This window comes from Hakea prostrata, chromosome 2 (genome assembly GCF_041222555.1).
Source record: "Hakea prostrata isolate BN-2017 chromosome 2, UWA_Hpros_2, whole genome shotgun sequence".
Classification (NCBI taxonomy): Eukaryota; Viridiplantae; Streptophyta; class Magnoliopsida; order Proteales; family Proteaceae; genus Hakea; species Hakea prostrata.
In genome coordinates, this window is record NC_142601.1 from 25,914,890 (window position 1) to 25,941,624 (window position 26,735).

Genomic DNA, 26,735 nt, shown 5'->3' on the forward strand with positions numbered 1-26,735 from the left:
AGGTGTCTTCGGTTTCCCTCTTCACCTTCGGCAACACCGCTCACCACCGATGAACAGATATAGAACAACGGGCCCGTTTCCGCCTCCACCATGCCGCTATAAACGTGTGTTCCATCTGCACACATCTCTCTCATTCTCGATTCTCGTCTCTCTCTCTTTGTGGCTCTACAGCCGGTTTTGTTACAAGTTCTTCTTTCTTCAGTTTTAAGGTTGTTACAGGTTTGCCTGCAAGAGTTTCTTTGAAATAGATGGAATGATGAGCCCAACTTCAAATCTCTAGCCTTGGAACACACCCATTTGGTCCACACTCACAGATCCCCATAACCTAATCTGGAGAACGAGTATCCATAGGAGAATTAAACTTGAATCAGGAGGAGTTGGGCTTGGTCTAGTTGATGTTCTAAATGATGAAAAACTCATAGCAATTTCTCTAAGCTTGAAAGCGGAACGGTTCTGTTCTTTACTTCTTCTTTCCTTGCATGTAATTCCTAATAAATCCTAATCAGAGAAAATTCCTAATTTCAGGAGATGGAAAGCCAACTGCAGAAAAAACCTAATTAAGGTTGAATCCGAATGCCAACGGCAGAAAAATCTGGATATGTGGAGAACCAGAAAATGGAATGCCTTCAAAGACCGGCCCGATTGTGGTGGTGAATCAATGTTGCCGGAGGCAAAGAGGGAGAAGGCGGAGGAGAGGAGAGGACACACAGCATATGTTAGTGGGATGGTGGTTTAGAGTTGAAATTTTTTTTTACAGTACGATTAGAATATAATACGTGTCCACCATCATGGCCAACGGATGAAACTGGAGGATTGAGAACCGGAGCAGATAAAATCCCTCAAGGGTGGCGTTGAAAATCTCCCATTTTAAAATTAGTCATTGGAGTTGGGCCGAGTCGGCCGACACAAGACTTCTCTTCAGGGACGTTCCCCAAGTTTATTCTGGTCCAGGTGTTCAATCTGCTCCCCGAGCATCTCTAAATTTGGATTTTGCCGGCGTCACTTTTCAATTTGATGGAAGTCTAACTGCCTGCCTTTCAGTGGGAGGAGATAGAGATGGAAGGATTTTCTAACGACTACCCTAGTAAAAAAATTTCTGCTGCCGCCACCGCTGTTGGTGAGGTTAGTGGTGATAGTGATGCAAATGAAGAGAAGAAATCCAAAGTGGTGGTGGTGATGGGAGCAACTGGTGCAGGAAAGTCACGGCTGGCGATTGACCTTGCTTCCTACTTCCCCATCGAGATCATTAACGCCGACTCCATGCAGGTATTCCGGCCGTTACTTCATCTCTCTCTGAGAAAGTTGCTTCATACTCCGTTATTGATGCTTCTTGTGCTTGTTTTGTTTCATATGTTTTTCTGAAGGTATACCAAGGTTTGGAAGTTCTAACCAATAAGGTTCCCCTTCATGAACGGAAAGGTGTAGTTCTGTCTCAGTTAATATTTTCTTTTACTGCTATGTTTACTTTCTTCATCTGGTGAGCCATTGGAAGGTTTAGCATTCCATTCCTTTTTCCTATTGCAGGAGTTCCGCATCATCTTTTGGGAACCATAATGCCTAATGTCGAATTCACATCTAAGGATTTCCGTGATTCTGCAATTCCTGTAAGTCTAGTCAACCTTTAGAAGCACTAGCGTATGGTTTTATTCATCAGTATTTCTAGAAAATTCAAATAATAAGGGATAGTGGGTTTATTAATGGTTAAAGACTTCGAATGATTTGGTTGATGTTCAAAGATTTGGAGATAGGGTTATATCCACTGACATTGTGTATGAGAAAGGTGGTCAATGTAATTAATGCTTATGGACCTCAAGTAGGTCTGGATGAAAGTAGTAAATTACAATCTTGAGAAAACATGGATGGCATGGTGCAAGGTTTTAGTGAAAGAGAAAGGATCGTTATAGGGGCTGTTCTGATTGGGCATGTTGGGAGAGACCATAGAGGCTTCGAAGGATAGCATTATGTTTTAGAGAGGGGAATATAAATATCTTAGATTTAGATTTTACTGCAGCTTAGGTTTAAGATTCATACATTGTAAACAATTTACTTCTGGAAGAGAGATTAACATTTAGTTACCTACACAAGTGGTATCATGGTGGTGTAACTAGGGGTACAACCCCCCCCCCCCCCCAAAAAAAAAAAAAAAAAAAAAAAAAAACCAAACAAACGAGGCGCAAATGGGGGGGGGGCCGGGTGGGGGGGGGCGGGGCGGCGGGGGGGGGGGGGGGGCGGGGGGGGGGGGGGGGGGGGGGGCGGCGGGGGGGGGGCGGGGGGGGGCCGGCCGGCCGGCGGGCGGGCGGCGGCCCGGCGGGGGGGCCGGGGGGGCCCCGGCCCCCCCCCCCCCCCCCAAAAAAAAAAAAAAAAAAAACACCACCACCAGAGAAGCCCCAAGAGCATAGAGGAAAGAAGGAAGAACAGCCCAAAACCATGTGGTCCTATAGGATGGCCGCACCTTATGAGGGGCAATATGGTCATTTTATTATCCCCTTGAGTCCTGATTGGTCCTGCTAGATTCATCTTTATTTTAGGATTCCAGATCTACTTATTTTTTTTGAGTTTGATTCCTTGGTTAGCAAGTTGTGACAATCCTTGTTTCATTAGGATTCTTAGTTGGAATTCTATTTTCAGGGATTCCTTCTTAAAATAGGCAGTTTTAATTTTGCAAGTTCTTATTTGTTTAAGAGTCCTTAGTTAGGATTCATTTTCTAGTTGTTTGAGTGAGTCTTAGTGTGAGAAGGAATTCCAATCCAAATAGAATTCCTTATTGAGTCTTTCCAAGTAGTCCTTTTAGTTTGTTGAGCCCTGGTATGGTTCCTTCATTTGTAGGCAATGAATAGACCCATGATGTGTAATGAAACCAGTTTTGATGATTATTGCATAAAGAATACAATTGAAGGAAGATTTAGAAGTTGTGGGCTCCAAGAAGGAAGCCACGGCTGTTGTGTTGATTCTTTGCTGCAATTTCCAGAATTCAATCCCTCTTTCAAAGCCTGTGACAGCATGGAACTTCAACGAATTCAGCAATTGTTCAAGTGACCCTCTTCCCCAGCGAGTAAATACACCCGCATCCCCTTTCCTATCCCTTTCTACCTTTGTCAGTCCTTGTGCAACACCCCTTCCCCTCCCTCTACCATGTGGCAGCAGCAGCTTCAGTGCCCATCACTGAAACCCTAGTTTCCCTACCCCTCCACCCTTTGTACACTCCTTGGATTGCATCACTCCTTTCCCTATAATTTATCTTTTAAACTTAATCACAGCCCCTACCATTCACTAATTCCCAGAACACCTGCACTTCATCTTCTTCCCTATAAACCATAGAAGCCCTAGAATCAAACAAAACACTCATGTCTCCCAAACTACCTTTCCAAACCCTAAACCCTTTTTGGGTAACCTGCTTCCTCCCACTCTGCTAACCCTATCCCCCAAACCCTAGAAATTACAAAACTCTAATATTAGGAACCCTAACCTTGGAAAATAATTGTGAAATTATAATTCTGTAAAATCATAATTATTCCCGTGTAAAATCATAATTATTCCCTTCAAGCCCTAACCCTTTTCCAGCCTGGCCGAACCCTAATAGCCCTCCAAATCATTCCCCACTTAGGCTAGACCTTCTAACAGGTCCAAGGTTTGAAAGTCAAATACTCTTAGCCACAGGTCATTATTGATCATGTACAGCTGCTGTTGATTAATTATTGACTGAGATATGACCTAGAACAGCAGGGTTAGAACCCTAAATTACTGGTGGTTCTCTAGTAGAGGATCTTGAAGACTGGCAGCTGACCTGGGGTTATATCAATTGGTATCAGAGTTATGGAAGATTCAGTGGGAAATAGGGCTTTAGAAACTATCCAGAAAACCCTAGGTGATGTAGTAATGCAACTACAAGTCCTGACAGCAGAAATACAGGACTTGTCCACCAGAGTAGCTCACTTAGAGCAACGACGCATATAAGATGCACTACACACTCCTCCACCTCCCCCACGGATTAATTCACAAATGTACATTCCCATCGAGGAAAAACCAGTGGTATTCACAGGCACAGAGATGAAAATGCTAGAGAGCCCTATCCTCCAAGGGTTCACAGACAAGACAGAGATAGGAACAGTTACACTTGGGAGTCCCAGTATGATAGCTTTGTGATTGAAGAGTGACCACCCCTACCACAAAAACATATATGTATGCTATGTAGAAAGTTATAAATGATAATTTATATGCATGCTATGCAGAAAGGTATAGAGGGGCCTAGGAGATGGTAGAGGCACGAGTGTAGGGCATGCTATCTCAAATCCTTCCTGGTATTGATTTGGGGTAGGTGTGTGTGGAGTCACATGGGAAAGTGATATATATATATATCTTCTTGTAAAATGCTTGCTTGTGGTCTCTCTCTTGTGTAATAAAGAAAAATTTTCATGCTAAGCTCTCTTCTTCTAGTTTTTTAAGTTTTCCTTAATCTTTTCGGGAACCCGAAAGGGAACCCAAGCAAGGTAAATAAAAGAAATGTTATAAAATGTAACATTAATAATAATAATAATAATAATAATAATAATAATAATAATAATAATAATAATAATAATAATAATAAATAAATAAATAAATAAATAAATAAATAAATAAATAAATAAATAAATAAATAAATAAATAAATAAATAAATAAATAAATAAATAAATAAATCAGCGCAGACTTCCCTTGATCTCAAAGCTGATCTATTCTCCACGAAAATGAATAAATAAAGTCACATTGCACTCGGAAAATACAAAATATGAAGAATCTTGAGTTTCTGTCATTTGAACATTACTTCAAACCCTACAGCATAACTTTCTTCTTTATTTATGTCTTGCTGAATACCTAGGTGGATTCAAATTTCAAACAACTTTTCCATATCACGGAAAAGACTCAAATTTAAAATATAAAAAAGAAAATATATTTCAGTGTATGCTTTTCTTTATGCATATGTTTTATCAGCTTTTTTGGTGGATATTCAGATCATCAATGATGTATCATCTCACAATCAAGTGCCAGTCATTGTTGGGGGAACAAATTACTATATCCAGGTATTTTATTGTCAGATCTGTTTTTTTCACTGAAATTCGATTTAATCTGGAGTTGCATGTAGACTTGACTCTGCTAAAAGGAAAGGCACCCACTAAGATAAAGTGCTCGCTTTCCTTTTTCTATATCTGTCTCATTGAAACAGATGTCTGAAGTTCCTGAGCACAAATTATGCAGTTCCTCTGGCAGATTGATTTGATCAATATGTAGGTGGTGGGATTACTTGAAAGATGGGACCATCTATGTTCATATGGCCAGCTCTGATGCTAAATCTAATGGTCATATTAAGTGGAAGATAATAACAGAATTTTAAGATCACATTTCAGATTTATTATTAAGAATTTAACTAAGTAAATTTGTGTAATCAATGGATAAAATGAGAGGGAAGGAATGATGGTGTTGACATCACACAGGGAAGAGAAAAACATAAGAGGTTGGTGATTGCATGACGAGAGAAAGTTTCCGACATCTTTTCTAGAATATGTGACTGGTGGTAGTGTAGTTGGGATGGGAGAAAAGAGTGGGTGGTGGTTATTTGACAGAGGGCAACCCAACAGCACTTCCTAAGGGACCTCACAAATAAACTAAAACTAATTAGCTAAAATTAAGGTTCACCACACCCATATATAAAATTACAATTCAAACCCAGGTTAAGAAAGGGGAAGTATAAACCTGGGACCAATTTTAGTCCACTGGTTCATTCCTCTTTTATTGTCATATATGTCAGTTAAAACTGTCATTCCCCTAGGCTTATCTTGTTTCTAATATCTTCTATTAAACCATTCTTCCCCTTGTTATAATGTTTCAATTTTCAATTTAAATGTGCTTGCATGATGGGGCTAAATATTTATGTATTCCAAGAGTTTACCCTAATTAAATAATGAATTAGGCTGCTCTGATCTTATTTCTATACCATAAAATTCCTTGATGAGAAATGCTGAGGATTCACTGTTTCAAAAACATATTTTATTGCTGAGCATAAATCTTAGTCTTAAGAATTCAATTTTTATATATAAAATATACTCTCAAAATTTAATATAACTGTTGCAATCTCAGAGAAGTAACCCAAACCAGCACACACAGAGAGAGACGTGTTCTCTCCTTCCCCTGTAATGCTTTATTTATATTGTAGTTTATAGTCCTAAGCTGTCTAGGAAAGTAATTTGATAAATTTTGCAAGTCATAATAACCAAAAATAAAAATAATGAATCGTCCAAAATCTCTGACTTGTGGTTCACGTTCCAGCTCTGGCTTGCGCTCCAAGTTACTTCAACAGCCCCCTCAAGTCGGAGCACACACATTACAAAGACTAAGTCGAACATAGCCTGACTTGAAAGCAGGTCCAAATACGGCTTTAGTAAATAGGTTTGCCAATTGATCATGTGATCGAACCAGTGAAGTAACAATGATGCCTTTCAATACTCATCTCGAGCAAAGTGGAGGTCCACCTCGATATGCTTTGTACATTCCTGGAAGACGGGATTATTGGCTATATAAGTTGTTGCCTGGTTGTCACAAAATAGCTTCATAGGCTCTTCCATTCGAAACCCAAGTTCTTGCATAAGTCCCTTAATCTGTAGTAGTTTTGATACCGTATGAGCCATTGCTTTGTATTCAGCTTCGGCACTAGATGGTGGCACAGTGGTTTGCTTTTTGCTACACCAAGTGATAAGAACCCTCTAATCCAGTGCTAAATTTAATATAAAAAACTCATAAATTCACAAAGATAGTTGGTTTAAATGGTGCCAGTCACTCCCAACACCTCATGGTGCCCTCAACCAAAGGCTGCCCCAAACTCACTCACCTAACAATTGATACCTGCTCCTTTCCTTTCTCCCCTAACCTTAACACTCTCTCACTCTGCCACATGGCATCATCCTAGGACCCTATCAATACTGGCCCCTCAAAATTGACCTTGTCCTCATGGTGAAGGAAAATTTGAATTTGATCTTCACATGTCACACAACCATGTTAGTTTAGTGTCTACAAAAACAAACTGCCTTGCTTGTCCTACTGCAATGGCAATCTATTGAGTAAACTTTACATCTGTTGTATCTTCACCCAAATCTTTGTTGATTGGTAGAAGCTGCAAGTCACCAAGATGCAGGTCCCCAAACTCAAAGGATGACATATAAACATCAGAAATATTCACAGCTGCAAGTGTTGGATGGTTCTCTCCTATGGCTGTTAATTTTTCCCAGCCTTCCTCATACAAGTTGTCACCAATCTGGGGCCAGCCATTGAAATACGATCTCAATGCATCAGTTACTGAGTCTCCAATCACGAAAGTTATATAGGTGCCTTTTGACCTGCTCTGAGAACTCATTATACCTTTAGAGTATTGGACACTCCTATAGGATGAAACAAGCTTCGCACCTTCTTGATCAGCTTCAAAATTGTGTAGTAGATGATGACTTAAAATCCCGCCAACAACCTTCTCCACTCTATCGTGTGTCAATGTGTGGTCCTTTGTACAAACTATCTCAAGACCATTGCACTCCAATCCACTAAGATTCAAGAATTTTTTTGAATCTATTCTCTGGGTTAGCCCAGCTTTTCCCTCTTCCCATCTTGGAATCTTTTGCCATGCAACATTTATTCCCAATTCATCCCCATTCTCAATCGCACCTGGGGGAACCTTCAAAAATTCAACCTTCTTGCATCGAGTGCTATTTTTGTTATGAGCGTTGTAGACATCCTCCTTGCTAATAACAACATGGGGCTCTTAAGAAGTCATATTATTGTTGCAACTTAAGCCTTCACTGTCAGCAGCTTGAAGCTCAATCTCAATCCGTCGACAATCAAGACCACAGAGTACAAAAAAGGATCTTATGGCTTCTTGGCGATCGGAACCTTTGGAGAAATCATCGCAAAACCTATGTTTAATGATTTTTTTAATGATGAAAAACCACCCTGTCACTGTTGGAAGTGGTGCGAGCTCCTCCGTCACTGCTGTCGGCCCTTTCTGGTTCTGCTCAACATGATGAAGAAGGAAGAAGGTTGAATAGGAGATTTGCTAAAATGCCCCTGTTTTTTATTTTTAGCAAATGGGCCATTTGGTTATGGACCCTTGTTTGTGTGGGCCCTAAAGCAACTGTTGTGCTGGGCCTCGGCTCACCCTTTAGCACCCAATTATGGTTCCCTATGGAGTGGGCTTTAGTTGGCCCCCTTAAGGCCCATTTCTTTATTATTAAACCTTAGGCTTAATACCACACCCGACCCCCTAGTTTAATAAACTGAACCCTCATTTGAGCCGCTGGTTAGTTCCAGGTCCATTCTTGGACCGTTTCTTCTCCAACAAGACACATGACAACAGCCCTAATGTTCTCATCTTGCTCCGCCGATTGCAAGGCACTTTTTTCTTGGTCAAGGGCAAAGAGACGCCGGAGATCAAGCCGTTTTTGCTCCCAAAATGTCGACAAGTCCTCTTCCATATCTATCATCATCGCCCATGGTGGTTTCGCCGAGCTTGCACCGCCCACCTTTTTTCTCCTCTGTTTTGGTGAAGCTTCCTCCCTTGAAGACAAACAGAACCTTGGTCTTCAATTGCGGCGACTTCAATTCCCCATTCACTTAACATAGTTGGCATTTGAAAATCTTTGAGTTTGCCTAATAATTGAAGGTCATCCTCCTTGATCCTTTCGATCTTCCCTTCTTCCTTGACAACATGTTGCTCCTCGCTTTGTCTCCTCTCTAATTCTGCTGCCCCCAGCCGTGCAATACTTCTCCAATCAACTTCATTGACTTGATTTCTAGGTTCACTTTCACCAGCCTTCTCCTCGTTGTCAACTAGATTTTCATCACCAAAATCGTTTTTCAAGGCTTCTTTGAAACTCGTGTAGATAAACTCAGACCAGTCCTTTTGATAAACCCACTCCAAGGCTTTTCCATCCAAATGTTGCAGAGCTACTCCTGGTTGAAACTCATCTGCGATTTGATGTTCCCAGCAGAAGAACATAATCTTAAGAAGCCATCTCTGCACATCCCCTTTGCCTGAAAATAATGGTAATACCATCGCTTCCCTGGGATTGAACTACTCTGATAACGATTTGATAAGAATCCTCTGACCAATGCCAAATTTAATATAAAAAACTTAAAAAATTCACAAAGATAGCTAGTTTTAATGGTCCTGTCACCCCCAACACCTCATGGTGCCCTTAACTAGAGGCTGCCCCAAACTCACTCACCTAACAATCAATACTTGCTCTCAATTATCCTCTATTTATTACCCCTCACCTAACCATAACACTCTCTCACTCCACCACATGGCATCATCCTAGGGCCCTATCACCAAGTGATAAGGTTTTCACCAAGAAAAGTACAATAGCCTGTGGTAGATTTTTGATCATCTGTCGAACTTGCCTAGTTGGCATCTGAATACGCTTGTACTGCAATACTAGCATTGGGCTTGTAGATCAATTCTTTTCTTGGAGCACCCTTTAAATAATGTAAGATCTTGCACATGGCTCCACAGTATTTCTTCTTGGGTGTTGCATATAACTAACTACCTCCCAACTGCATATGAAATGTCTGGTCATGTGACCGTTAGATAGATCAACTTCCTTACAAGTTGTCAATATCTATGGGGGTCTTCATACTCTTCATCATTATCATCATTGAGGCTAAAATTTCCGTCCATTGGGGTTTCAGCTGGTTTACATTCAAGTTTGCCAGTTTTGGCCAACAGATCAAGTGCATATTTCCTTTGGGAGAGGCTTATCCCTTTATGGCTTCTCACTACCTTAATTCCTAGGAAATAGGTTAGGTGGCCCAAATCAGTAATTTGAAATTGTTGTTATAAATATTTTTTGACTTCATCAATGCCTTCGACATCATTTCTAGACACAATGATGTTGTCTACATAGACAACTAAAACCACAATTCTATCACCTTTCTCTTTTACCATCACTGAATGGTCAGAGTAGCAAGTTCAGAAACCAATTTTGAAACCACTGAAACAAGTATATCATACCATGATCTTGGTGATTGTTTTAATTGATAAATGGAACGATGGAGTTTACATACCTTGGTGGAATTCCCTTCTAGAGCAATATACCCAGGAGGTTGCTCCAGGTACACTTCCTTGGTAAGATTACCATAGAGGAATGCAATTTTGACATCTAACTGGTATGGGGGCCAATTGAGATTGGCAGCTAGGGAGAGGAGAATTTGAACTGAATTAAGTCTTGCCACTGGAGAGAAGGTCTCAAAATAATCCAGTCCATATGTTTGGGTATATCCCTTGGCCACAAGACACGCTTGTAAGCACTCAGCTGTCCCATCAACGTGGTATTTAACCACATACACCCATCAATACCCCACAATTTCTTTTTCGGGAGGTAGGTCCATTGATGTCCAAGTATCATAAGAATGCATAGCATTCATCTCAGTATCCATTGCAGCCTTCCAAGCAGTGTCATGTTGGGCCTCAGCTACAGTAGTAGGTATGGGGTAATCATTGAGGGATTTGTCAACTGCTTGATAAGCCGAAGGTAGATGGGAGGGAGTCACGAAATTGGCTATAGCATAGACGACATTGGGTTTATTTTTCTGAGTGCAAAACCTTTTGGGTTCCGGAGAGCAATCGGTAAAAGTTTCAGAAGAAGGAATGTTTTTGACTTAAAATCAAGCAAGAGATCTTGTCGCCTGGGGATCATCGCCGTTCGCTTCAGTCTTTGATATGTCCGTATGGGAACCGAAGTTGGTGCTATAGGTGGATCATCAGGAATAGGTTTTACGAGAAGAGGATGATCAAATTTTTCAGAATCATTTTGAAGAGCATAATATGGGGTATTTTCAAAAAAACTGACATCCGCAGAAACATATTGGCGACGGTTAATTGGGTCAAAACACTTATAACCCTTTTGGGTTTTTGAATAGCCCAAAAATATGCATTTTAATAGCTCTAGGGCTTAATTTGTTTGATGGATGAAAAACATGAGCAATACAAATACATCCAAAAATTTTGGAGAGAGGTTAAACAAGGGACGATCTGGATATACAATGTGAAAGGGAATTTTATTTTCAAGAACCGATGAAAGCATCCGATTAATTAGAGTACATGGAGTTAAAATGGCATCACACCAAAATCCTTTTGGAACATTTATATGAGCAAAAGAGAATGTGTAACCTCTAGGAGGTCTTTATTTTTATGCTCCCTGACTTCATTTTGTTTGTGGAGTATTGGAGCAGCTAGTTTGGGACTTTGGGTATGGTTGTTAAAGCGTCCGCCTAGGCGGCGGTTTTTCAATTGCCTTGTTTTGAACCACTTAATTGATGCCTAAACTGCAATGGAACTCCAAGGCCTAAAGTGTCATAGTGTCATAGGACCTATTTTTTGCTCTGGGGGCGTTGCCTCCGCACCCCCGCAGCTATGTCTGTTAGCAACAAAATGTGAAGCATGAACCATACTCAACATCAAGAATCAATGAATCAGTAAATGCCTAGACGGATGCTTTGACAACCATGCTTTGATGAGATTAACTTATATTTGTGTTTTTTTTTTGAATATTCATAATTATAATTCTTGAATGTTTTTTTTTTGGATGAATGTGACTATTAAACATTTGTTTAGCTTATTATAGAAAGTAGTTGTATTGAAAAATTTTGACCCAACCTCTTTGGTCGCTTTATTGCTGCCTAGGCGCCGTTGTTGCCTAGGTGGAGCCCTAGTCGCTTTGGTTGCCTTGCTGCCTTGACAACCTTGGTTTGATGTATGGTCCCTTTTGAAGCGCATAATGCAAAAACTCATTCTTTGTGTATCCTAGGGCATTATCTAATCGAAAAACTTTAATTGATTTGCCAATTTGGGTTTGAATTTCAATAAAACTGTTGAGAATTGTCATAAACTCAAATATAGATTTTAATAGATATGTGATAAGCCCCTTGTATCACGAGTCTACACTCGACAACGTGTAAAGCAAATCCCTAAAATCTAGGGAAGGAAAGAGTCATATTACAATTAGGATTAGATTCGAAGAGTCCTATTCGAATTACTTTTTAGGATTAGAATTGAAGAGTCCTATTTGATTGGGATGATTCTGTTAATTAATACTGTAGGAATTTAATTGCTATAAATAGGGGGAAGGAATAGTAGAGGGGACAATTTTTGGAGTTATTGAGGAAGATTAAGTGAGAGCTATTGCTCTTGGGTAGTCATAGGATTCACCTATTGCTAGTAGTGTGTTTTGTTTGGAGATTATTTGATTCAATATTGCTATTATCTTTGTGAGTGAATTTATTCATCGTTTTTGAGATCAGGGTCTTATCAATTTGGCATTAGAGCCATCGATTCCAAGGGAATGGTAAAGAGCTGAATGGAGCAAAGGGTAGAGGAATTGGAAAGTGTCGTGAAAGAGATTCAAGGTCAAGTTGAACTCTTGGCACAAAACATAGAAAAAGGAGAAAAGGCGAATGACGCTTTCAGAGAGGAATTAAGGGTCATGGTGTTGAAAGGAAAATCAGCAGAGATGCATACCTTAACGCCTGAGGTGAATGAAAACGAAGGAACTCCATATCACAGCGAGCAAACGATCAAACCAGAGAAATCGAGAGACTTCCTTCCTAGACATCTTGAGATGCCGATTTTCATGGGGAAAGATCCGATGGGGTGGATCGCACGGGCTGAGAGGTACTTTGACCTGTACAAATTGAGCGATGTAGAGAAACTCAGAATTGCAACTCTTTGTTTTGAAGGTGCGGCACTGGGATGGATACGCTTCCGAGAATTGCAGCAGCCATTGTCATCATGGAGAAACTTGAAAGAATCGATGATCCATCGATTAAACTCAGCACAATTGAAGATTCCCCAAGAAGCGTTGATTAATCATAAGCAAAGTGGGACGTTTGCAGCATATAGGGAAGGGTTTGAGAAATTAGCAACGGCAGCCGGAGCGGTAGATGAAGAATGGTTGAAAGGGGTGTTTTTCGCTGGTTTAAACGACAAAGTGAGGGAGGAGATACGATTATTTGGCCTCACCAAATTGGGCCAAATAATGGACCTGGCCCAAGACGTGGAGGACAAAAATAGAGTGGGGAAAAATAAGAAATCTTTTTTGGCCCAGCCCACTCAATCGGCCCAAAATTTAACCTCATGTTTTATTAACTTCAGCCCACCCAACACCAATATTAGAGGAACCAATACGGTTCAGGGAACTGGAATGAACCAAAGCTTTAACAGCTCGGTTTGCCCAAACCAAAGAAGTGAACCCTCGTCTTCCTCTTCACAATCTCGACCTGCAACCACAGCGGCGACGGTGAACTCAAGACGCTCACGATGGCTATCCCAAGAAGAAATCAAAGATAAAATGGACAAAGGGGTATGTTTCAGGTGTGATGCTCCATACTCCAAAGGCCACCGATGCCCTCTGAAGCAACTAAGGTTGCTGTTACTCCACAACGATGATAATCCAAAAGTTGCAGCAGCGGAAGGAGTGATCGATGACGACAATACGACGGTCGAAATGGAGCCAGTGCTTGAGACGGAACTCTCGCATACTTCTTTGGTGGGAATCGATTCACCACATACCCTGAAACTAACGGGACAGATAAATGGCTGTGAAGTCATCATTTTGATCGATTGTGGTGCAACGCACAATTTCGTCGCTCAAGAGTTGGTGGAGCTATTGGGATTGGTAATCTAGAAAACAAAATTTCAGGTTGCTTTGGGCGATGGAACGATTAGCAAAGGTACAGGGATCTGTGGACAGATTCTAATTCAGTTGAGCGGTGAGGTCTTTGTACAAAATTTTTACCCTTTCAATTTGGGTAGCATTGATATAATCTTGGGCGTAGAATGGATGCAGACACTCGGGGAGGTACGCAGTAATTGGCGTTTGAGAACCATGAACTTTGAGTGGCAAGGACGACCCGTGAAACTAAATGGGGATCCGACCTTGCTGCGATTGGAAACAACATTGAAAAGTGTGCTACATTCTATTCAAGAAGGCGGTGATGGCTACTGGCTCCGCAGCCTCAGCATCCCGATGGAGACGATATAGAGGTACACCAGAGTACAACAGTATCAAATTTATTAACCGACTTTGCTCAACTATTTGCTGAACCAACTGAATTGGCACCAAGAAGGAAGCAAGAACACCGGATACGGCTAGCCGAGAAAAGTAACCCACCTAATATTTGACCCTATTGTTACCCACACTCTAAAAAAAATGAGGTCGAAAGGTTGGTACAAGAAATGTTAATAGCAGGATTGGTATGGCCTAGTGTGAGTCCTTACTCTAGTCCAGTATTGTTGGTTTGAAAGAAGGATGGCGGATGGCGGATGGCGGATGGCGTTTCTCTGTGGATTATCGTGCCTTGAATAAACTCACAGTTCCTGACAAGTTCCCCATTCCGCAATTGATGAACTGTTGGATGAGTTGGGCGGAGCCACAGTGTTCACCAAAATTGATCTGAGAGCAGGATACCACCATATCAAAATGGTGGAAGGTGATGAGGAAAAAACGGCTTTTCGTACCCATAATGGGCATTACGAGTTCCTGGTGATGCATTTGGGCTTTCGAATGCTCCGGCCACATTTTAATCACTCATGAATGAGGTATTTCGAGAACATTTGCGAAAATTTATTTTGGTGTTCTTTGACGATATCTTGGTGTATAGCAGGACCATGGAGGAACATGTGGGTCATTTGCGAACCACCTTTATACTTCTCACACAACACCACCTCGTTGTCAATCGAAAAAAATGCATGTTTGGGGTTGCTACATTGGAGTATTTAGGGCACATCATATCTAAAGACGGAGTTGTTGTGGATCCACAAAAGATCAAGTGCATGGTGGAGTGGCCCCAACCCGCCAATCTTAAAACCTTGCGACGGTTTTTAGGTTTAACCGGGTATTATCGCAGATTCGTCCAAGATTATGGAAAGATTGCCGCTCCACTTACTAACTTTTGAGGAAAGATCCATTTCAATGGAGTAAAGAGGCAACCACGGGGTTTTAACGCCCTCGAAGACAACAATGACAACCGTTCCAGTATTGGTTATGCCAAATTTCACAAAGGAGTTTTTGGTAGAGATTGATGCTTCAGGTTTTGGGCTGGGTGCGGTTTTGATGCAAGATGGTCACCCCATTGCCTACTGGAGTCAAGTGTTGTCCCCTCGCGCACAAACCAAGTCGGTCTATTAGAAAGAACTAATGGCAATTGTGCTAGCGATCCAGAAATGGCCTCACTACTTGATGCGGAGACATTTCAAAGTACAAACTGATTAAAAGAGTCTGAAATATTTATTGGAATAACGCATTGTGTCTATTGATCAATAGAAGTGGGTCTTAAAGCTTTTGGGATTTGATTTTGAGATATTGTACCGACCGGGCAGCGAAAACAAAGCCGCCGAAGCTCTCTTGCGACGGTCAAAGGATGATAAGTAGCTTCTCTCTATGACAACAGCAACGTGGCAGGAAAGTGAGGGTTTAGATGCGGCAGTTCATGCCTCAGAGCGTTACCAGAAAATTATTCAGGTCTTGTTGAAAGGATCCCAAGACTATCCTAACTATCATCTCCAACAAGGAGCATTACTCTATAAAAACAAGTTAGTCATCCCTGATGGATCCCCCCTAATTCCCAAATTATTGTCTGAATATCACTCCACCCCAGTTGGTGGGTATTCAGGGTTTCTGTGGACCTACAAACGATTGACGGCTGTGGTTTATTGGGTGGGAATGAAGGCTGCTGTTCAAGACTTTGTGGCTAGTTGTGATGCCTGTCAGCGCAGTAAATACTTGGCTATGAAACCTGCAGGTCTCCTTCAATTGCTGCCAATTCCGGAACGCATTTGGGAGGATATTAGTATGGATTTTATTGGCAGCTTACCCAAGACTAAAGGCGGGGACACAGTGCTGGTGGTAGTGGATCGTCTGACCAAATACACCCATTTCCTTGCTCTTTCACACCCTTACTCTGCTAAGGAAGTGGCTGCATCATTCACTAGGGAAGTTATTCGCTTGCATGGATTTCCGCGATCCATTGTCTCAGATCGCAATCGTGTCTTCCATAGTCACTTCTGGATGGAGTTATTCAAGCTAGCAGGCACCCACCTGAAGTATAGCAGCGCCTATCATCCACAAACCGATGGCTAAATAGAAGTGGTGAATCGCAGCCTTGAAATTTACTTACACTGTTTCTGTGCTTGCCAACCAAAGGATTGGATTAATTGGTTACCTTGGGCGGAATATTGGTACAACACGACACTCAATTCAACCACTAAAATGTCTCCATTCTAGATTGTATATGGCCGTGAACCGCCTTCACTTTTGTGTTGGGAAGATGGCTGGTCCAAGGTTGATGATGTTGATGTGTTCCTTCGTGAGCGAAATCGAGGATTGGATGATCTCAAATCTAATCTCCGGGTGGCCCAAGAACGGATGTGCGCCACCACTGATCCCAATCGCCGGGAGGTGCACTACAGGGTGGGGGAGGAGGTATTTCTTAAGCTCCAGCCTTATCGTTTTTAGAAACTTGCCAACCGCCCAAACGAAAAGCTAAGCCATCGTTTCTACGGGCCATACCAAATCATAGAGCAAGTGGGCCCCATGGCTTATCGGTTACAGTTACTAGAAGGGACTCGCATCCACCCTGTGTTCCACGTTTCGCAGTTGAAACCAGCAGTTGGTCAACACATGGTCCCCCAGCCTCTTCCCTCATGTTTGCGAGAGAATGGCGAGTTACATCCTACACTAGAACAATTGCTCAGCATTCGCTTCTTTGCCCAAGGGGTTTTGGAAGTTTTGATTCAATGGAAAGGACTGCCTCCTTGTGAAAATACTTGGGAAACTTATGACGAGATGCGGTCCCACTTTTTAGATTTTCACCTTGAGGACAAGTTGAAACTGTTGGAGGGGAATATTGATAAGTCCCTTGTATCACGAGTCTACACTCGACAACGTGGAAAGCAAATCCCTAAAATCTAGGGAAGGAAAGAGTCATATTATAATTAGGATTAGATTCGAAGAGTCCTATTCGAATTACTTTTTAAGATTAGAATTGAAGAGTCCTATTCGAATTGGGATGATTGTGTTAATTAATACTGTAGGAACGTAATTGCTATAAATCGGGGTCTTATCAATATGACCATGTCATGCGAGAATAATCATTGACAAAAGTCACCAAATACTCGTAATTGAATCGATTTTAAACCTTACAAGGACCCCATATGTCCGAATACATAAAATCCAAAGTTTCTAAGCTCATAGAGTTAGAAGTAGGAAAAGTTGTTCTAATGTGTTTCCCTAACTCACAAGCTTTGCATTCAAGAGATGCAACATCCTTACAAGAGGGAACTGCTAGTCTAAGTTTTGATAGAGAAAGATGACCTAAAAGCTGATGCCATTGTAAAGCACTCGATTCTGTATTAGAATTAGCAATGATAGAAGTTAAGGCATATGACTTCAGGTAATAAAGAGCATCCTGTTCAGTTCCTAAACCAATCATTCTCCCTGTCCTATTATCCTAAAACTCACAAAAAGCTCAGTTAAAATTAACAGTGCTATTGAGATCACGGGAAAGTTTACTGACAGACTAAAGATTCACAGGGAAATTAGGTATGATAAGTACAGATTTTAGGGTAAAATTGGGACGAGGAGTTGCATCTCCAATTTCCGTGGCAGGAATAGTGCTGCCATTGGCCAATATCATAGGTGAGGAATTTTTTCTGAATTTTAAAAGAAGTGTAAAATTTCCTATCATGTGAGAGGAGGTGCTAGAGTCAATTATCCATAAATTAGGACTGGAGAAAATAAAGACAAAGTTACCTGAATGTGCCAATTGCAGTTGAAGTGGGTAGAAGAAAGGTTTCTATTTGTTGAAGACGCTGAAGGATCTGAGATAACTCATCTTTAGTGGTTGAACTACCTGGATTGGACTTTGAAGGTGCTTGAGCAGTGTTTGTAGCTTCAGACCGATCTTGATTATTGAGATTATCTGCCCATTTTGGCTTGCTATGTTTTGCCCAACATGTTTCTTCAGTGTGGTTCTGTTCGCGCAATAAGTGCATAACCTTGGTGCTTTTTTAGAGTAGGTTGAACCTCTTCCCTTACAACCATTATGGTTGCAATCTCCTTTGGTGGGGCAACAATATTCCCTGCAAGTGCCATACGTTGTAATCGAAAGAAACTTTCAGACAGAGAGGGTACCTTTTCGCTTGTCAATATTTGGCTGCGAATAACTGATAATCAGAGTTAAGACCAGCTAAAATTTTCACCGCTTGGATTCAGCCCTTTGTTCTTGTATCTTGTCAGCATTGGTAGTAAAGGGCTGATAAGCAGCAATTCCTCCAGTATTCCCTTATATGCACTGTAGTAATCAACTAGGTATTGATCCCCTTATGTAAGGTTGAACCACTTTACATAGAGATAATAAATACGAGAGAGATTTTTCTCATCAAAGTAGGTTTCCTTTAGATCATCCCAAATGATTTTGGCGGTAGCATGAAACATGATATTACTTGCGATCTACAGCTTGACACTGTTCCAGGTCCATATCTTTGTAGTGAAGTTGTCTCAACTCCATGTTTTGAATGCAGCAATGGATGTAGCACCTTTAGATCTAAATTCAGAGTATCCTTGGTAATATGGCTCTCCTTCCCATTTGTGCGTATAAAAAATGCAAGAACTGATTGAGACCAGAGTAAGTAATTACCAACACCATTAAGCTTCTTGTTGGTGGTAATCTGGATTTGAAACGATTCAACTTTCACAGATTCCGCCATGGAGTAGAGATGTAATCAGGTAGTGAAAAAAGATTTTTTAAGCGGTGCATAAAAATACCTAACAATATTTTGGTGTTCTCAATTGCATCAAGGAGTCATACGTAGGGTAGGCAGCGTTTTGGGGCTGCGGCCAAGGTAGGACCAATGTGAACTAGGGTTGATCAGAAGATGAAGGTGTTGAGAATCCCTGGATCGAGTCAGTAGTCACTGCTCTGATGCCATGTTGCAATCTCAGAGAAGTTACCTGAACTAGCGACGAGAGAGAGAGAGAGAGGAGAGAGGAGAGAAGAGAGGGTAAAGAAGAGAGAAGTCGGGTTCTCTCCTTACCCTGTAATGCTTTATTTATGTTGTCGTTTGGAATCCTAAGCTGTCTAGGAAAGTAAATATTGATAAAGATTACACATCATAATAACCAAAAATAAAAATGAAGAATCAACCGAAATCTCTGACAAAATCTCTGACTTGTGGTCCATGTTCCAGCTCTGACTTGCGGTTCAAGTTACTTAAACAATAACTAGTTGTAGTATAATCCACCTAGTAATCAAAGAAAGTACAAAATTGACCAGCATAAGACGGACAACATATATTCTAACTAAGGTTCCAGTTAAGCTGACAAATAATTTAATCCGGTGTTTCCTAATTGATACCCACATTTTATGCTTACTGTAGGGGTCTATTAGAATGAGAATGGTTGAACCAAAGGCTCACCATGCATAGAGCACAACGAAAGGTTTATTTCTTCTTAAATAAATCTACTATTTCGATTTATATTCTTCAGCAGGTCATATAGGTTTTTTGTTCACCCCCAACCACCTTCATAGTTGTTCTTCAATCAAAATTTTTGTTTCTGTAAGAATTCTGTCAATTCCTTTGTCGACTGAGGAAGGCTCTATTGAGCCACAAATATGACTAATCTTTTTTAATCCATAGCTTCTGTAGCACCACTGTAAGCGATTTATGGGTACTACAAGTAACCTACTTGGCCTAGTCTTTAGGCTTTTCCTGTTTTCTTCTCAAGATAAGAGTCTGTAACGTTGAATCGTTTTTGGAGCTAGAACGTATCACCATTCACCATAACTTCAACTCAATAAATTTAGTTGTTCTGCAGTAATGTTTGTACAAACCCAGGTTAGAACCATATAGCCCTGACAATTTTATGGCTTACAAGATTAAAGATGGCTGCCATCATTTGTCCTGCAAGCATTCTCTCATTTTTCTGGATATACTTCATAAAAAAATTGATTTTGGCTTCTGCTTAGAAGTTCATAGTATAGGTTTTTAACAGAATGCACCCAACTTGAGATTGGCATTATTCTCCATGTTGGAAACAGTGCAGATGGCAGTGTCTGTGTGTTGGTTTTCATTTTTGTCATGCATGTGTGGAGTTTGGTAATGGCTTGGGACCTGTGATTCTATAGGTTTGTACATAGGCTGCATGTTTGAGGGCAATTTTGGAAGTTAGAGTGACATTTCTGGAAGCGGTTAAAAACTGAATAACTGTACTTCATCGAGTCCTCTTTGAAAAAAAAACTACAATTGTACAATTTCAAGTTTGCACAATGAAGTTATAGTGGCTCCTATTTGGTCCTTTGAGACAAAGGGCATTCTAGGGAATCCAAAACATTTTTGGGGTTCCTGTGTAGAAGAGTGAGGAGTATGCTGATGTGGACAATTTGTATTTCTAGTGCTAATCGTCGGGGACATGTGGCTTCAAATATTGTTCAAATTGGAGTTTAAAGTTGAAAACGAGGAAGTTATGGCGTAGATTCCATTTTGAGTGCCCTAGTTTATCCACGTATTACTTGCGCTTTGTGATCCTAAATCTGACATACTGGATTAAGTGTGTATGCATATGTGTGCTACACAGGAAAGAGTGCTGCTGAGATGGAATGCACTATACTCGAGATTCTATGTTTTCAACAATATTTCATTGAAATTTCCCTGAAGTATTGACAACTTGTGTTTCACTTACAATATTGTTTCAGTAGGTGCTGAAACTAGAGAAATATGGTGATATTTTGCCAAAATTTTGAGCCATGGTTACAGGCTGGTGCACTTGAAAAAGAATGCTGAAATTTGAAGAAGATGAACTCTTAATTCTGTCATGGCCATCTCAGGGAAGCCACGACTTTGATGCCTTCGAACTAAAAAGTTTTATTCCGTTCAACTTAATGATTACAGAGTAGGGAGGCTTTATTTATTAGCATAAAATTTCAGGAACACAATAGGACTTTAATTAAGAGTCTAATTGACTTCAGCCTAACTTGCTAGATCTAATTAGGACTTTTGACTTGACTACTTCCAACATTAACAAGGACGGTAACATATCTCACTCTAGAGGGATCTAATTAGGATTTTAAGAGTAGACATGGGGTCCTAAATAAAAAGAGAGTCAAATTAGGGGATACCAACACAACAAGCGGAGGTTGTAGTATAGTAGTTCAAAATCCAACTTCTGAAGCAGGGGTTCACTTTTCATAAGTTTTCCTAATCAAAAAGCCCTCGCTTGACCTTCACTCCTTCTTTTTCGGGAAGACTTTAGTAGATCATATGGATGTAGAAAAAGAAGACTGACTCCTACTCCTCCTCCTTTAGGATAGGTCTTTCAGGGCCTTCTCAGGGATAAGCTTTAATTGCCTACTATTAGAATCCGAGCGCTTGTGAACATTAGAATCCGACCCTTACCAGCATCTCAAGATTCTTATTTCTTGAGGTGGGGAATAGAGTTGATTTGAATCGAGTCCTGTTGGGATAGCTCCTTGATGCTCTTAGGATTTACAGTCGAGTGAATCTCTTCCTCAAGAGAGCATTCCATTCACAGCCTTTGTCTTACCGTGGGCTTCTCTTGCTTTAGCGCAAAATCTAGCCAGCAAAGGAAGACGCAAGTTCTGGGCAGCTTTATTATAACATTAGAGAACTGGGAATGACTCTGTAATAACTCACAAAATACTAATTCAAATAAAGAGAGGGGGGGGGGGGGGAGAAAGGTCTAGGGTTCTGACAACTAGCTACAGCCAACTAGACCCTAAATGGACTCAACCGAAAAATGGAAAAATACCAAAATACCCCTATACTTGGACAAAATTACTGGGGTTGCTGGTAGGGCCTTAGGATGTTGGTAAACCCCTTGGGCCCTCATTTGGTGGTCCAGGATTTAGTTTACATCAAGAACACTATAAAAGCGTTGCAATTTTTACCAGGTTTTTGCATGGAGTTTGCTACCCTGTGGTGAAGCCTGTGTTATTGTTTGGAATCACTCATGCATGGGTAACTGTAGTGTCATTTTCTGCTTTGACTTCTTATTTCTGACAATTGTGAATAAATTTTGTTGGGTTTATGCAGTTCTGCAGTTCTAATTACCCGTTTTATCCATCTTTCGTCTCCTTTCAGGCTCTTTTAAGCCCATTTCTTCTAGATGATTTAACGGAAGCCTTGGATGAATACTGTTTGAATGAGTTTGTTGGTAAATAAAACTACCTTCTTTTTGGTGGCTAGAGTTCAATTTTCATGCTTCCAAATTTGTATTTTAATTTGGGCTTTATTTTGCAGCAGAGAAGCCATTAGATTACAAAGTTGACGCTGCTGATGACAATTTAAGTAATTACAACCGCCTTAAAGAGCTTGATCCAGATTCTGCAAACAGGATTCATCCAAATGACCATAGGAAAGTATGAGCCCCCTCCTTCCTGCAAGCTTAATTCATAAACTGTTTTATTTTCAACTATGTTTAGTATTCTTTTGGTAAGTCTGTCTAGTATATGCTATCATACAACCATCTAAATTTGTGCCCAGTTTTCTCTAAGATGATACTACGAGTTTGAAGCTATATTTTCATACAACCTTCTAAATTTCGGCCATATTTTCTCTAAAATGGTTCTGTAGTTGGAAGCTATTCTTCGTATAATCATGGCATCTCTGGTACATAGTCAAACACTTAGTGCATCTCCTTTAAGATCTCTGTTCAAGATATGGCCCAGTCAACAATCAGTTCGTAAGATCCTATATTTCCCCTACATTTGATAGCTATTTTTTAATTTGTGACATACTCAAGTTTCTGCTATCCATTAAAAAGAGAGTTCTGGAGTAGAAATATTTGGTGGTTCTACAGTATGATGATTAGTGGTTAATAATAAATTTTATTTTCCTACAATGAAGGAATACACATTTTGTATCTGGTAGAATGTACTTCACCATCACATGTTAAGTTGAATTTTTTTCCAGCCAGAAAAATTGCACCAGAACTGTGTGTGATTACATGGTAAAAGCAAGGTGCGCCATATCAGCAAAATATCACTGAAACTCGGTGATATTTTTCTGGTTTGGTAGGTAGCGATATGAAAAAGGCATCGACGCGAAGTTTACAAGAAATCGGCGAGAAGTCGTTGATTCTTCGATTTCTCGCCCATTTTCCTTTTCTTTATTATTTTTTTCTTGTCAAACAAATTCTGAGGTGATTTTTTGTCATTTATATACAAAATTCGCACGAAAGGTAAGGTTGATTGACCGAAACACATAAGGTATTTAGGTAAAATTGATTGAATAATTGAAAACCAAATTATAATTGATTTGCATAATTAGAAAACCAAATCATAAGATATGGTTGATTCACTTGATTGAAATTATAAATTTATAATTAGAAATCAAATCTAAAGGTAAGTTGATTGAAATGCATAATTGGAAATCAAATCATAAGGTAAAGATTGATTGAAATTATAATTTGAAACATAAGATGTAATTTAATTTATAACGTAAAGTTGATTAAAATTATAAATTTATAATTGGAAACTAGATTGATTGAAATGCACAAGGTAACTAGGTAAGGTTGATTGACCAAACCCCTCCAAACGTATTTTTTAGTTTCCAAAATAAATGGCACCTTAATAAGAAACCATATTTTATTTTACATAAGGGGTGAAATTTGACCGAGATCCCGGTCAAATTTCGCCGAGATTTTGCCGAAATCTCTGGATTTTGGTGGTTTCAGTAACCACTGAACCCCCATGTTTCAGCAAAAAATGGCACCTTGGGTAAAAGGGATTGTTTTCACTACGTTAATGAAGTATTGAGTTTAGTTGGGTTAATTAAAATCTGTATCTCTTGCTCATTTGCTTGCAGGTAAATCATTACCTCAGTTTGTATGCTCACCATGGTGTTCTGCCTAGCAAACTTTTTCGAGGAAAATTTGCAGAGGTTTGTGCTTGATATTGATTAGGAGCATTTTTTGTATATGTCAGTGTTGAACTGCTGGTAATGGATTTTGCTCTTCTTGACTGGAAAATTTAAATTTGCTGCCACCTTGTTTAAAGCATAAAATTTATTGATTTCTCTTTTATTTTTTCTTTTAAAGTTTTGTATACGTGTTCCTTATTTATTTTATAAATCACATTTTCCTACAAGACTATCCATATTTGGAGCCGGGCTGTGATCTGGGTTCCCAAACAGAATCATTTGTGCTTTATTTCTGGGTCAAAATTTGGTCGGTTCCATGTACTGCATCACATTGTCATCTCATGCCGTTTTTACAACAGTGCCCTATGCTTCTGTTTTACATCTATTTTATGTATGCATGAATGCTTATGCTAATTTTGAGGGATGGTTTGTCGGATGTTTGTCCTATGTTTGTCCTATTTGTGAATGAACACCTAAAAGAATGTCTCAAAAGTGTGATGGATACTTATTATGTAAAACATGAAACTGTAACAAATACTAGTTATGAAGCACTTCTCAGTTCTTGCAAATATTGCCTTGCCCTTGTTTTTTTATGTGGGACTTTACTAGGTGGCCTTGTCTTTTGGTTCAATGTTTGTTAATATTTCTTTTGAATTTTTGTTGAGGAAGTATGTTGTCAGAGGTTTATTCATTGAAAAAAAGAGTGGCATCAAAGATGAATCTGGACTGATCCTCCTGACTGAATAATGCTCTAATCTTCCACTTGGCAGGGCAGAGATGGGGTCGAGTGGATGATTGCAGATATGATTGCTGTTTCATATGCGTTGACGCTTCTTTGCCTGTGCTGGATCAACATGTAGAGCAAAGAGTAGATCACATGATTGATACAGGCCTACTAAAGGAAGTCTACGACATCTACAGCCCAAATGCAGATTATACTCGAGGCCTAAGACAGGCCATCGGTGTTCGGGAGTTTGAGGATTTTTTAAGAGTTCACAAGATGGAAACCTCATATTCTGAAGCCACAGATAAAGGTTACGTCTCTACTGCTGCGACAAGCATCACAATGCCAATAAACAGAGACTGTAACATGCTACTGGAAAACTTTGTTGCGGTCCTGAATTCTTCTGATTATAACCCTCAAAAAAATCTGCTGAGGGAAGCCATTGACAGGTTGAAAATGAACACTCGTAGGCTTGTTCGTCGCCAAGTAAGTTCAGTTGACATGCTTATTTTGTTGCTTCCACATGCAGAAAAGCATGGTGAGGTTTGAATACTAGGCATGTTCATCACACGGCTTTTTTCTTCTTCCCAGAAAAGAAGGCTCAGTCGGCTACAGGAAGTTTTTGGATGGGACTTGCATTATGTTGATGCAACTGAAGCTTTAGACAGTATGTCTTTTTCTATCCTACTAAATATATTATGTTCCTTGTTTTGCAAGACAAATTTTTGCAGCTGTTGCAGCCTGTAATGAATTGAATTTCTTTGCAGGCAGCTCTGATGAATCATGGCATAAACAAGTAGTCCTACCAGCTGTCAACATAATTAAATCTTTTTGGTCCAATGATAGAAGCTCATGTCTCAGGTCAGAAACACTCAATGGTACACAAAGGCAGAAATTTGTGCCAAGGGACTTGTGGACCCAATATATTTGTGAGGTTAGCCATGCTTGATAACTTGTATTGCCTATTAAGTATTTCCGTCATTTGCATCTGAAGAGCTATAATCAGTGAGAGAATAGCAACTTTGGATATTAATTGTGTGAATCCCTCTTGACAGGCTTGTGGGAATAGAGTACTGCGTGGAAGACATGAGTGGGAACAACACATAAAAGGGCGTGGACACAGAAAACGAATTGTTCGATTAAAGAAGTTCCGGAGTGGTTTGCTAGAAGATCAGCTGCCTGAATAACCGAACAGTATGTGCCAGATAATATGAGTCTCTCTAAATTGGTTGTTTTGGCTGTGATATATTTGCATTCCTTTCTAATTAAATCCTAGGAAAGCAACCTTCATTTGAAGTTATAGGAATTATGACTTGATAGTGTTACCAGCAGCAGGATCGATGTCTCTATATGTAGAGTTTGATCCCTTTTCACACTATATGGTGATTATTACGAACCAAAAATGGGACGTTCATGGATAATCTATTACATATTTTCTGAATACCTAAATGTTCATAAACCAGTCCTTGGGCATCCAAAATGAGTCATGTTACCTCAGCTAGGCTAAGGTTATTGCATCAGCTTTTTCCTTCTAAAACATATTCGATTTTGCAAGTTGGGGAAGGACCAAGGAGACCACTAAATACGATAATGTTGGAAGAGGAACGATTCCACTACTTTCTTGAGCCTAAAGTCAAGGAGATCCTTAGTAGGAAGAAACATCATGGTTTTTCTGCCATGCGTACCACAAAATTTAGTGCATGAAGTCTGTCAACAACAATAACAATAAGTTTTGTTCTAGGTAAATGGGGTCAGTTATATGGATTCTTGTCTTTCAATCAGTTCTATTCAAAGCCATACTAGACATAAGGCCTAAGCATTGTTAATGCCTTCATTTATATGAATATGGTCCTTATAGGCATTGTAGCATCACCATTTCCATGTTGAACTGCTTTCTGTCTCTGGAAACCCTTAGAGATGAAACACGTTCACTTTGCACCATCAATGGACGGGGCTCTGCCACTGTGATTCTACATCTTCGTTTTGCACAAGAGTGGTGTCTATTGGTTTGCTATAACGAATGGCAACTTTTGTCACTGTGACTAAACACTTGTATGTGTGAGCAA

General features: G+C 40.1%; 1 protein-coding gene across 1 annotated transcript; it reads left to right on the forward strand.

Moving 5' to 3' along the window:
• IPT2 (tRNAisopentenyltransferase 2) lies at window positions 1–26,735 on the forward strand. The gene is made up of 12 exons (XM_089144475.1): window positions 1–951; window positions 1,042–1,266; window positions 1,365–1,419; window positions 1,525–1,604; window positions 4,987–5,055; window positions 22,167–22,239; window positions 22,326–22,444; window positions 23,892–23,966; window positions 24,721–25,155; window positions 25,261–25,336; window positions 25,437–25,603; window positions 25,725–26,735. Exons 2-12 carry the CDS (start codon window positions 1,057–1,059, stop codon window positions 25,854–25,856), a joined length of 1,491 nt encoding a protein of 496 aa, XP_089000601.1. The 5' UTR covers window positions 1–951; window positions 1,042–1,056; the 3' UTR covers window positions 25,857–26,735.